The 12,559-nt window shown below is 43.0% G+C and overlaps 1 protein-coding gene across 2 annotated transcripts; it reads left to right on the top strand.

Annotated features, from left to right (window-relative positions):
* Window positions 1-1,509: 1,509 nt before the first annotated feature.
* Window positions 1,510-11,929, top strand: Vnn1 (vanin 1). Of its 2 annotated transcripts, none has more exons than XM_087646343.1 (7): window positions 1,510-1,963; window positions 4,033-4,163; window positions 5,071-5,241; window positions 5,981-6,272; window positions 7,179-7,537; window positions 9,772-9,942; window positions 11,067-11,929. In XM_087646343.1, the coding sequence occupies exons 3-7, from the start codon at window positions 5,122-5,124 to the stop codon at window positions 11,241-11,243; spliced, it is 1,119 nt and encodes a 372-aa protein (XP_087502469.1). In that variant the 5' UTR covers window positions 1,510-1,963; window positions 4,033-4,163; window positions 5,071-5,121; the 3' UTR covers window positions 11,244-11,929.
* Window positions 11,930-12,559: the final 630 nt, after the last annotated feature.

Genomic DNA, 12,559 nt, shown 5'->3' with positions numbered 1-12,559 from the left:
AAGCTAGCTACTCTTTACCCTGCTTAGACATGTTGAAATTCCAAAACAAGGAGTTGTAAAAAATCCTGTGTTGAAATCCAGTTCCTCAAGATGTGACCACGTGCTCTATGAAGCAATAGGATTCAGGATAAGATTTGTCAAGATGAGCTCATAGATGTGGGTACCACATCTACCACGTGGTGACTTTATTATGAAAAGCAGAAATCGGAACACATACACGCTTATCACTTGGAGACGCAGGAAGAAGGCAGTCAGGTACCTGCCAAAGAGAGAGACAGGAGGATGTCCCCTCTCATAACCTTGGCTAGAGGACCACTTTGCTACCAGAATATAACACACCTATGTTATTCACGCTGATTGTGGTATGTAGGTAGCCAGGTAGCAGTCCGGGGTACTGTACACAGGACTCCTCACTCGTTTCTCATCTGAGAGAGAAACTCTTTTGTTCTCTTAGAATAAGGTGAGGATGAAAGGCTTTCTTTCTTCTTTGGTTTTGCAGACAGGATTTCATGTAGCTCTGGCTGTCCAGAAACTCACTATGTAGACCAGGCTGGCCTTGAACCCACAGATACCTGCCAGTCCCTGACAAATGGGATTAAAGGCCTGTGTCACTACACTCATCTTCACAATGTTTTCTCACCTTTCTAAAACAAACAAACAAACAAACAAAACTTAAGGGAAATTTTATTTGAATTTAAAGAAAACCCTAGCATTTATAGCAGGCAAGCTGTGAATATCAGAAACTGCCCAGAGGAGGAAGCAGTGAAGCCTCATTGTTTGACTTAGGCTTGGGGGTTGTCACTAATTGACTCTGGCCAGCATCTGAAAGCAAGAGAAGAAAAGAAAGAAAGAAAGAAAAAAAACTATGTGTGTGTGTGTGTGTGTGTGTGTGTGTGTGTGTATATATATATATATATATATATAGAGAGAGAGAGAGAGAGAGAGAGAAGAGAGGAGGGGAGGGGAGGGGAGGGGAGGGGAGAAGAGAAGAGAAGAGAAGAGAAGAGAAGAGAAGAGAAGAGAAGAGAAGAGAAGGAGGGAAAGGGAGAGGAAGGACAATTTTCTGACTCAACAGAGCCTTAAGATGGCTTTGGAGCAACTGCCCTTGGGGACCGGGGTGCAGGGCACTCAGCATAGTATTTTTTTTTAAGGGAGGATTGTTCTTCCTGTCTCTTTAGCTTGGCTTAAAGTGAATCTTCTTTCTGAGGGGCGGTGCCTTGGCTAGGTGATTGACATTCCACGGATTATAACTCTTATCTCTTGGGTAGTTGGAATGTTAAGTATCCACCCAGCCAAAGAAATAGCTTTTCCACTGTGGGCTTCCACAGAACCCCAATCAAAGCTCCCGAAACATTCCCCTCTGATGGGCATAGTCATAAAATCTGTTTGGAGATGGGCTGAAACTGGGAGAAAGCTATAACTCACACCCTGAAAAATCTAGAGACGGGGTTCCAAAGCTTTTCACCAGACAGGGACTAGACTACTGCCCCACCCTCACATGTGACCTCCAGGCAATGGGTGGGGGCTCACTTAGGAGGAGATAAGTAACCTCTGTTCCAAGGACATTTCTGAAACTGTTGCTTTCAGGGACAGAGTTTTCTTAAAATTAACCTTTTAAATTTATTTTGAAGACACCAAGGTCTGGGCACCACGTGATTCGTGCTTTTTTTTTTTTTTTTTTTTTTTTTTTTTTTACCATAAAAGTAGGAAGCTACGTTTTGGTTTTCCGCAGTCTTTGGACTTCAGCATGAGCCTGTCTCGGTGGCTGGCGTGGGCTGCAGCGTTTTCCGTCTTCTGTGTCTTAAAAGTCAGCTCTCTGGACACTTTCCTCGCAGCTGTTTACGAGCATGCTGTGATCCTGCCTAAAGTCACCCTGTTACCTGTGTCTCACAGTGAGGCACTGGCATTAATGAACCAGAATCTGGACCTTCTGGAAGGAGCGATCTTATCAGCAGCGAAGCAGGTATCCTATCTCCTCTCTCCGGAGTACCCAGTCCTGAGGATGGGGGAGGGGTGTGTTACGGGAGGGAAGCGGGTGGTTCTCAGGAAACCTGGTTCCTGTCAGGGTAAATTCTGCTTACTAATTAGCCGAAACAAGGTGCTTTGCTTTCACCTCAACATTATTAAACACAGTTAAAACATCCCTAACAAAGGGAGGGAACAGCTTGAAATAAGAGTCTGTTCATTATTTAAGCAGGACTTTGAGCAACTAAATAGTCAGCATTTTGTTTTTCCCTTTCTGCTATACAAAAAAGGAACGCTACGAACACAGCAGAGACCATTTGCTGGTCTCTATTTGAAAATGTTTACATTATGTGTACCAGTGTTTTGCCTGTGAGCACACACCATATGTGTGCCTGGTACCCACAGAGGTCAGAAGAAGGTACTGGATTTCCTGGAACTGTTTCAGGCAGTTGTGAGTAGTCATGTGGGTGTTGGGACTTGAACCTGGGTCCCCTGGAAGGGCAGCCAGTGAATTCAGCCACGGAACCATCTCTCCAGTCTCGCCCCCTTCAGTTGCTTTTTAAAGACCACCATAACTTCAGCATACCTTGTTTGGGTGCATTTACGATTTGACAAGATCTGGGGGGTGTTCAGAGTGTACGGCCACAGACATTCAGCTCACAGTTTGAAACAAACTGGTTACAAACTCCTTGCACTAAGTATCATAGTCATCCCTTCATTTTAATTGCAGTATCAAAACATGTCTGCTAATGTCCTTGAGTTGGATGTAGTGTGAAGTTTAAAGCAAATTTTGCAATGTGAGTGTGGATTAGACAGGTTTAGGAAAGAACTCACAGGGCAGTTAGACACCAGGGACATGTAATGTATGGTGACAGTAACAAATATAAACACGCCAGTGTAGTGGGTATAGCAGCCCACGCTTTTACTCCTGGGGCTCCAAAAGCAGGTAGATCCCTGTGAGCCCCACGCCAACCAGGGTTACATACACAGCGAGACCCAGTCTCCAACCAAAATATTTATATATATTAAAATTTGAAATACTATTACATGTTGATATTTCAACTGTTTCTTTAAAGGCCGCAGCAATCTTCAAGGTCGCTCTCCAATCCCAAAGAGCCCATTCCCTATAGTTGAGGAATAGGCAAGGTGACCAGTATATGGCGTCCTTCTCCTGAGAGGCGAAAGGATTCTGAGATACTAAACAGGGATTGAGAAATGCATCAATCTAGACTGAGCCAGGCACAGTTGACCAAAGTTAAAGAGGGGTTGATTTGGGGGGAAGAAAGAGGTTTGCAATTAAGGGAAGCAGGGGATTGCAGAGCTGTGAATGGCACCGTTACTGTGCATTAAAAAGTCACCAGTGTGATAAAGGCAAGCTTAGAAAATGAAAGTACTTCGGAAAAGCAGATGCATACCTGTAATCTCAGCACTTGGGAGGTGGAGGCAGGAGGATCAGGACTGTAAGGTAATCCTATGCTATTCAGTGACTTTGAGGCCAGGCTGGGCCATGTGATATCCTGTTTCACAACAAAACAACAAAAGTACAAATAAACATCTTGGGAAAAGAAAAATAGAGAAAACTGAAGAATAAGATTAAAAAGTACCCATCTCCCCTGTCTTAGTTGGGGTCTTATTGCTGTGAACAGACACCATGATAGATAAATTTTATAAAGGACAACATTTAATTGGGGCTGGCTTACAGGTTCAGAGGTTCAGTCCATTATCATCAAGGTGGGATCATGGCAGCATCCAGGCAGGCATGGTGCAGGAGGAGCTGAGTTCTACATCTTCCCCGGAAGGAAGCCAGGAACAGACTGACATCCTCAGGCAGCTAGGACGAGGGTCTCCAAGCCCACCCTCACAGTGACACACTTCCTCCAACAAGGCCATCCCATCTAATAGTGCCACTACCTGGCCAAGCATACGCAAACCATCAGAAACCCCCAACTGTGTCTTTTGAGATAAGATCTCTCTATGTCAGCCATCTTGGCTGTCCTAGAGCTTGCTGTGTATACTAGGCTAGCCCCTACTCGCTGAGGAAATGTTTTAACTCTCTGTTTCTAACAGGGTGCGCACATTATTGTGACTCCAGAAGATGGTATATACGGTGTGCAGTTCACCAGGGATACCATCTACCCATACCTGGAGGATATCCCAGACCCTCAAGTAAACTGGATACCCTGTGATAATCCGGAAAGGTAAAATAACAGTATACAGAGGGTAGCAATAAAGGGGAGACAGGAGGAGGAGTTGTGTTGAGGGGGAACATAGACAGATATGATCACATTTCACTGTACACATATAAGAAATTCTCAAAGGTACAAAAACAGAAAACAAACCCACGACTAGTTCAGTTATGAAACTTTTCTTGTTTTACCTGGGGCAAGAGTTGAAGATTCTGAACAGGCCCTGTGCTAGTGCTAGTCAGATTTCTGCTTCTATCACTGGATAGCGGAGATAACCAACTTTAAAAAAGACTTGGAATCTCAGAGGTTTTAATCTGTGCTCCTCTGGCCTAGTTCTCTAGGCAACATCACATGTCATAGTGGGGAAACAGAGCCATCTTACTCACGACAGAGCTGACCAATTTAACTACTGTATGGGCCTTTGAGTGGACTACAGAACTGCAGACCAGTCAGGACAGGTTCTGCAGTGAAGCTGTGTCTAGGAATCAAGTTCTGAAGTGTTCTCTACTCTGTTGTCTTCAAGCTTCCTTCCAGTTCTAAATTTGGTCCATGAATTTATTCCCTAGTGTTTCCTAGTGTGCCTCTTAGCAGACCTTGTTTTGTGAACAGACCATGGAACGATTTGCTTTACAATATTCAGAGTATACAGTGTTCAGAATACGAATATGCAACTGCGTGTGTAGTTACAGATTTGATACATATTATGATACAGTTTAGGTATGGATGTATTCTTAACCCCAGAATAAATTTCTGCAGCCAAATTCCCACTATTGGTGTCCTCTGAAGCCTTTATCATGCCTGTCATTTGAATGGTTATATCTACCACACCATAGATTTTTTTGTTAAAAACTAATCCAGATTTTAAAATAATTCTCTCCCAATGGAAATATATACCAGATTTGGCTCTACCCCGGTGCAGGAGAGACTCAGCTGCTTGGCCAAGAACAACTCAATCTATGTCGTGGCGAACATGGGAGACAAGAAGCCATGCAACACCAGCGACTCTCACTGTCCACCTGACGGCCGATTCCAATACAACACTGATGTGGTGTTTGATTCCCGGGGTAAATTGGTTGCCAGATACCATAAGGTAAAGTTAATCAATTAATTAGCACTAATTAATATTAATTAATATCCATCAATAGTAATGCTAATTATTTCTACCGACATTAATTAACCAACATCAATCCATATACTAATATCAACCAGCATTAATTAATTTAATCAATAGTTATTAATATTAATTAGTCAGATAAAAGCGATTGGGAGAGCAGTTATTATTTACAATGATAAATGTGCTTTAGAGGGGAGTGGTGACAGCAGAGAGGGCAGTATTTAGATGTGATGACTTCCTATAAGGAGACCCAAGGCATTCCTCCTGTGTTCAGCAACCCAGAAGCAGGTCATCTGGGGTGGGTGACAGTCACTTGAAGCCACCTTCACTGAGCTTTGTCATCTTTTGGGCTTTGACTTTTAAAACTCTGTTGAGGTGAACCATAAAGACCTTATGGAACAGATTTCTTCCCGAGAAAGGAGCGAAGAAGTTCTTTGCACACCGTGAGGGTGAGGTGCTTTGCCAATAATTGTCTATTTCGCTGTTACTTTTAAGATCTGAGACCATCTGTATCCATAAGAGCATGAGCCCACAGCATTCATGCTGAGAAGGGAGTCATTGGTTCTGTTCTACTAGAGCAGCTCTGGTCCCTAAGGGGCTGCTCTTCCATGAAGATGGTGGTCACATGAAGGGTTGAATGAATATTTTAAGTGTACAGAAATGTCTCGGGAAGCTTCCTAGACTTTTAGCCCCCTGAATTGTTTGTTCATTACAGCAAAACCTTTTCATGGGAGAAGAGCAATTCAATGCCCCCCCGGAGCCTGAGGTCGTGACTTTTGACACCCCCTTTGGAAAGTTTGGCATCTTCACCTGTTTCGATATTCTCTTCCATGATCCTGCTGTCACCCTAGTGACAGAGTTCCAGGTGGACACCATACTGTTCCCAACTGCCTGGATGGACGTGCTTCCTCATTTGGCAGCCATTGAATTCCACTCAGCTTGGGCTATAGGCATGGGAGTCAATTTCCTAGCAGCTAATCTACATATTCCCTTGAGGAGAATGACAGGTAGGTAATATGTGGTCTTTAAACTTCTGTTAGAAAGGGCATTTTTTATTTTCCAACTCCTAAACTTTTAAAGCTAATGTAATCTTTTAATTGAAATTATTTGCTAAACTATATTTATAGCATGTAGTAAAGATATATATATATATAAAAATCCAAAATACCCATATATATGGGTATATATGTGTGTGTGCATGTGTGCCTGTGCCTGTGAGTGTGTGTGTTTCACCTGCACTTATGTCTGTGCAACAGATGTGTGCAGTGCCTTTTGAGCACATGAGATTCCTTGGAACCGGAATTACAAACAGTTGAGTGACACCAGATGGGTGCTAGGAATCCAACTTAGGTCCTGTGGAAGAGCAGCCAGTGCTCTTAAACACTGAGCCATCTCTGCAGTCCAATTCCTAGTTTTGAATATATATTAATATTTAGTTGGTGATATGCTGTCCATTCAATCTCTATGTAAGCTATTTTTGTCCCTGTGTGGGATGATATACAGCTATAATCCCAGGACTCAGAATACTAAAGGAGAAGGTCCTTTAGCCAGCCTGGGCTAAATAGTGAATTGGAGGCCAGTCTGGAATACATAGAGAGACCCTGTCTCAAAAATAAAATAATCTAAAGGAAATAAAATAATAAACATCAAAATAATGCATGCCTCCATTTGGTAGATTTATTTAGAATTACTCAACTCAAAAGCGTACCTTTTCTTTTCCAATACATGTAAAATTCTTACAAAATGTCTTTATTGTCATGTCCTATTGGGTTTCATCTTGTCTTTCTCTCTGGACAGAATATATTAAGGGAATTAGTAAAATAGGCTGCTTAGTGGGAATAAAACAATGGGTTTTAGACACCAGTGATCATCATGAAATCTCTTTATTTTCCTGTTTCCTACTGTATTTTTAGGAAGTGGTATCTATGCACCCGATTCTCCACGGGCCTTTCATTATGACAGGAAGACACAGGAAGGAAAGCTCCTCCTTGCACAGCTGGACTCTCACCCGAGTCACTCCCCAGTGAACTGGACTTCCTATGCCAGCAGTGTAGAAGCACCCCCAACTGAAAAGGAGGAATTTCGGAGTTTTGTTTTCTTTGATGAGTTTACCTTTGTGGAGCTCAAAGGGATCACAGGAAATTACACTGTTTGCCAGAACGACCTCTGCTGTCATCTAAGCTACCAGATGTCTGAGAAGCGAGCTGATGAAGTTTATGCTCTTGGGGCTTTTGACGGGTTGCACACCGTGGAAGGGCAGTATCACCTGCAGGTAATGTCAGTGTCAGGAGATCCAGCGCTCACAGCTGAGCAAAGCCGAAGGTCAATGATAACCAGTGGAGATGGTTTTTAGTAGAGCATGCATACATTTCACTTCAGTAAGTGCTTTACTTAGGGTTTCTATTGCTGAGACGAAACACCACAGTCAAAAGCAAGTTGCGACATGTCTTGGTCACTATTGCTGTGAAAAGACACCATGACGATGACAACTCTTACATAAGAAAGCTTTAACTGGGGCTTTCCTAGCGCTTCAGAGGTCTAGTCCATTATCATCATGGCGGAGAGCGTTGTCAGCACACGGACAGACATGGCGTTAAAGAAGTAGCTGAGAGTTCTACGTCTGTATCTGCAGGCAGCAGGAAAGGAGTCACTGGTCCTGGTTTGGGATGTTGAAACCTCAAAGCTCACCCCCAGTGACATGCTTCCTCTATGAAGGCCACACCTCCTAATCCTCTCAAATAGTGTTACTCCCTGGTGACCAAGCATTCAAACCTATGAGCCTGTGTGGGGCATTCATGTTCAGACCACCAGGGAAGAAAGGTGCTTTTTGTTTTGTTTTGCTTTATTTTGTTTTATTTTTGCTTACACGTTCACATCAGTGCATATCACCTAAAGAAGCCCAGGCTTCTGGAGAGAGGAGCTGAAGTAGAGGCAACACCAATATTAAAATTAATCAAATTTCAGAGAAAGGACAGTGCAGTACCTAGGATATATCCGTTGTGAACAAGTCTAGGGATTTTCTATGTGCTCATCAATGCCTGTCTTTCTTTACAAAGAACTTATTTAACATCAAGTGTACTCAGTGCTTAATAGAGATGGAGTTGCCCCCGAGGCTGTTTAGAAGAATGGGTGACTGCTGAGGTACAGGTATCTCCTAGGCGGCAGTAGAAGGAGGCTTAGATAGAGCCTAGGTTCTGATTCCTTAGTCTGGCTTTCAGCCCATCTCATCCAAAACATTGTACAGCTGTTCCTTTTTCGATGGTGGCTTTCGCCTGCTCACCCTTTGTTCCACTTTTGGTTGTTATCTTTGCCATAAGGGATGCGTGCTGCATTTGCAGGACCTCTGTCACTCCTCAGCTAGGTCAGTAGCCTCATTTGTACATTCCCGGGATATCTCTTCTTGGCTTCATTAAAGCCCTACCATGACGCATTCGTCACGTGCTTGAGGACTAACAGCTCTGCTGTGCTATAGCTGTGCTTGCTGGCGCCATTTTGCTTACGGTGTAAACACAGTAGCTGTGCCTGCTCCTTTTCACAAACATCTGAGTACTAAGTATGGACTAGGTGAACAGCGGTGTTAATGACGTGAAGGCAAGTGTATCGTCCTCTTGAGAAACAGTGCCCGCCCGGTGGAGCAGAAAGACAAGTAAGAGGATACCTTCGCAGGGATGACGTGAGAAACCGTTGCGCGCGCATGCGCACTTGTGTGTGCGTGCGTAGGTGCGTGCGTGTGTGTGTGTGTGTGTGTGTGTGTGTGTGTGTGTGTGTGAGAGAGAGAGAGAGAGAGAGAGAGAGAGAGAGAGAGAGAGCTTTGGTGGAAGAGTATCTAGTTGCTGAGTTTAATCTAGTCTACATTAAATGCTTGTGAGAAGAATGGGAGTGTAAAGGTATGCTTCATAGATCTAAATGTCTACAGCTGTTTCCTCTGACGGTGCATTCCAGAAAGCACTGAGGACTGAAGTAATTTGTAATTAAGTCTATCAGTTGTTTAGCAGTAAACCAGATGACTATAATGAGGAAGAAACATTTTACCAGCTAAAGAATCCGACGGAGTTTTTCTAGAACAGAGTATTTGAACTGACTTCCTTCTTGTGTCTATCTTTCCCTCCCTCCTCCCTTTCCTCCCTCCCTCCCTCCTTCTGTCCCTCCTTCCCTCCTTTCCTTTTATTATTGTTGTTATAAAAGTAGGTTCCTGTTATGTGGCCCTGATTATATTTAGATTTGTCTTAATGAACTCTTGGTTCTTTAGCCTCAGTCTCCAGATTACTGAGATTACAGGCATCTGCCAGCATATTTAGCTTGTCTGATGACTTCAGGATATTTTTTAAAGAGTAGACAACATCAAAGTAATGAGCGAATTAAAACATCTTCACACATCTCTAAGGCATAACTCACATATGGCACCAGCACGGCATTTTGATACATGGCTGCACTACAGAGAGATTCCATGAAGCTAGTTGTACATTTGTCTTGACTCTGATGTCCCCATCTGCATTCCTTGTCTAGATTTGCATTCTGCTAAAGTGTAAAACTACCAATTTACGCACCTGTGGTAGTTCAGTGGACACAGCTTCTACCAGGTTTGAAATGTTCTCCCTCAGTGGCACTTTTGGAACGCGGTATGTCTTCCCTGAGGTGTTGCTGAGTGAAGTCAAGCTTGCTCCTGGGGAGTTTCAGGTAACAATCTTTGCTTGATAGCGCCATTGTTTTTAATATAGGAGGCATTTTGACATCAAAACTTAACCCAAATTCTTCCAAATATAAATACCTGTCCCCGTTTTAAAGGGTAACATTGTCTTTGAGCATTATAGAAGATACTCAGCTGACTGAATTTCTTGCCTGAAAATTAATATAACAGCACATCCTTTCTTGCTCTTAGCAATGAAGAAAGCTTATTGGGGCACACTGTATGATGCAGTCTGGTTGTCCCAGGTGTGCGGAGTAGGAAGGAGATTCAATGGTAGTTGGGTGGTTAGGACTCAACAGAGAAGTCCCTTATGACCACTGGGTTTAATGCCAGTAAGATTATAGGAAAAAAGACGGAAGAAAAGCTGAAGGAGAGAATTCACTGGTGGCTATTGCTTGCAAGAAGGAAAACCTCCAAATCCAAGAAATAATGGCTAGCTCCACCCAATATGTCTTCCCAGCAGCATTCTTCCTTGACTGTGCAAGTCTCACTCTGTCTCCTTTCCGGATAAAGTGATTGCAGGGGTGAGGGAGCACCATGAGAAGTTCCAGATTGTGGGGTGAGGGTGCACCATGGGAGGTTCCTGATAGAAGTGATTGCAGGGGTGAGGGAGCACCATGAGAAGTTCCAGATTGTGGGGGTGAGGATGTACCATGGGAGGTTCCTGATAGAAGTGATTGCAGGGGTGAGGGAGCACCATGAGAAGTTCCAGATTGTGGGGGTCAGGGTGCACCAAGGCTAGGGGTAGTGGGGAATCAGTGACAGAGTAATAGACGTGGTCTAAACCCTATTTGCTTCACTGCCATTGACTTATTTGTGGTGGTCTTCAAGGGTCTGAATGGACTGGATTACAAATGACCACCTCTTCGTTTTCATGCTTATTAAGTCATGAGGATGCTTCCTCAGACAAGCACATCATCAGGCATTGATTGACTACATGCATTAAATGATAAACAAACCATTGTCAAATTTCCTTATACCCTGCAACATTTTAACTATCCAAAGAATGAAGTTGGGGCATTATTTAAGCTATTTCTTTTGTTTATTAAAAGCATCGTGGGGGGGGGGGTTGTAACTTAAATAGACCTTATGTCCTTTTCTGTGTTTTAATCAGGTGTTGAGTGACGGGCGCCTGGTTAGCCTGAAGCCAACGTCTGGACCTGTGTTAACAGTCGGTCTCTTTGGGAGGTTGTATGAGAAGGACTGGGCATCAAATGCTTCCTCAGACCTCATAGCACACTCACTGATAATAATGCTGATCCTAGCTCCTATTATACATTACTTGTGTTAATAGAATTTCTACATTTTCTGTTTTATTTAGAACATTTAAAATTGGTAGGTGCAGAAAAAAAAGTATCTGTTTGCCAACAGTGGACTCTGGGGTAAACAAATAAAGTGCCTCCTCTTTAGAGGAGCATGCGTCCCAGATACACTTCAGGAAAATTAATAAAACTTTGAGCATTGGTCTATCTTAGAACTGAGATGTTGGGCCAAATGAAGGTCACATATATTTGATTCAGTTAAAAGGCACTTCAAAATATCATAATATATATTTATAAGACATTTGAATCTATTATACATCTTACTCGGTTATGGTTAAAATTTTCAGTAAGTTTGTTCATTTGGGCTATTAAGTATATTATCTCAATAAATACATTTCCATTCTCTTAAGAGGCAAATCCTGTAGCTTTAGTTCTTCAGTTCAAGTCCCAGTTCCCACAACCTCAGAACGTGACTGTCTTGGTGTCTTGGGAAATAAATACCTAAGTGGCATCCTTAGCATGGGCTTTAATCTGATATGACTGCTATCCTCAGAAGAAATCAGGACAAAGGCGAGAATCAAGTGAAGACCATGTGAACACAGAGAAAGATGGCCGTCTACAACAAGGAAAGGGGCCTCAGGAGAAAGCAACCTGCTAACATGTTGAACTTCCAGGCCCCCAGAATATTGAGGCAATAAATTTCTCTTTTAAATGGTCCAGTCTTTGGCTCTCTGTTATAGCAGTCCAACCATACAAGCAACAGCAACAAGACAACACTGTTCTCTCCTTGGCCCCATTTTCAAATATAAAGAGGCATGTCCAGCTAGGCCTTGTCCCCAAGACTCCAACAGACTCCTGGAGAAGATGGCTCCTACATTGATGGCCCAGCCACCAGATCACTGAAAATCTCCTAGAATTAGGAAACAAGAAAGCCACATTTTTTTTCCTTTATTAACTTGGGTATTATTTACATTTCAATTGTTATTCCCTTCCCCCATTTCCGGGCCAACATCCCCCTAACCACCCCTCCCATTCTCTATGGGTGTTCCCCTCCCCACCCTCCCCCCATTACCGCCCTCTCCCCAACAATCATGTTCACTGGGGGTTTATTCTTGGCAGGACCAAGGGCTTCACATTTTTGAAAATCTGTATTTAATCTAACACTAAATGTTCTCTTTCAGTAACAGCAAAATCTTTAGTTATTATACCACTTAGCAAAACAAAAATCAAATTTTAAATGAAAATGTGCACACGCAAGGGAATGCATGTGTCTGCCCGTTCTTGTGTTTTGGAAAGGATGGATGTACACACGTAGAGATCAGAGGACAACCTTGGGTTTCAACCT

This window comes from Rattus norvegicus, chromosome 1 (assembly GCF_021556685.1).
Source record: "Rattus norvegicus strain SHRSP/BbbUtx chromosome 1, alternate assembly SHRSP_T2T, whole genome shotgun sequence".
NCBI classification, from domain to species: domain Eukaryota; kingdom Metazoa; phylum Chordata; class Mammalia; order Rodentia; family Muridae; genus Rattus; species Rattus norvegicus.
The sequence above is the reverse complement of the archived record's forward strand: the minus strand, read 5'-3'. Positions and strand labels throughout refer to the sequence as shown.

Bases quoted from the DNA above. Each gene is read 5' to 3' on its own strand.
- Vnn1 (XM_087646343.1), top strand. From the start codon at position 5,122: ATGGGAGACAAGAAGCCATGCAACACCAGCGACTCTCACTGTCCACCT. The intron at 5,242-5,980 runs GTAAAGTTAATC...TGTTCATTACAG, and splicing joins TGGTTGCCAGATACCATAAG to CAAAACCTTTTCATGGGAGA. The intron at 6,273-7,178 runs GTAGGTAATATG...CTGTATTTTTAG, and splicing joins TCCCTTGAGGAGAATGACAG to GAAGTGGTATCTATGCACCC.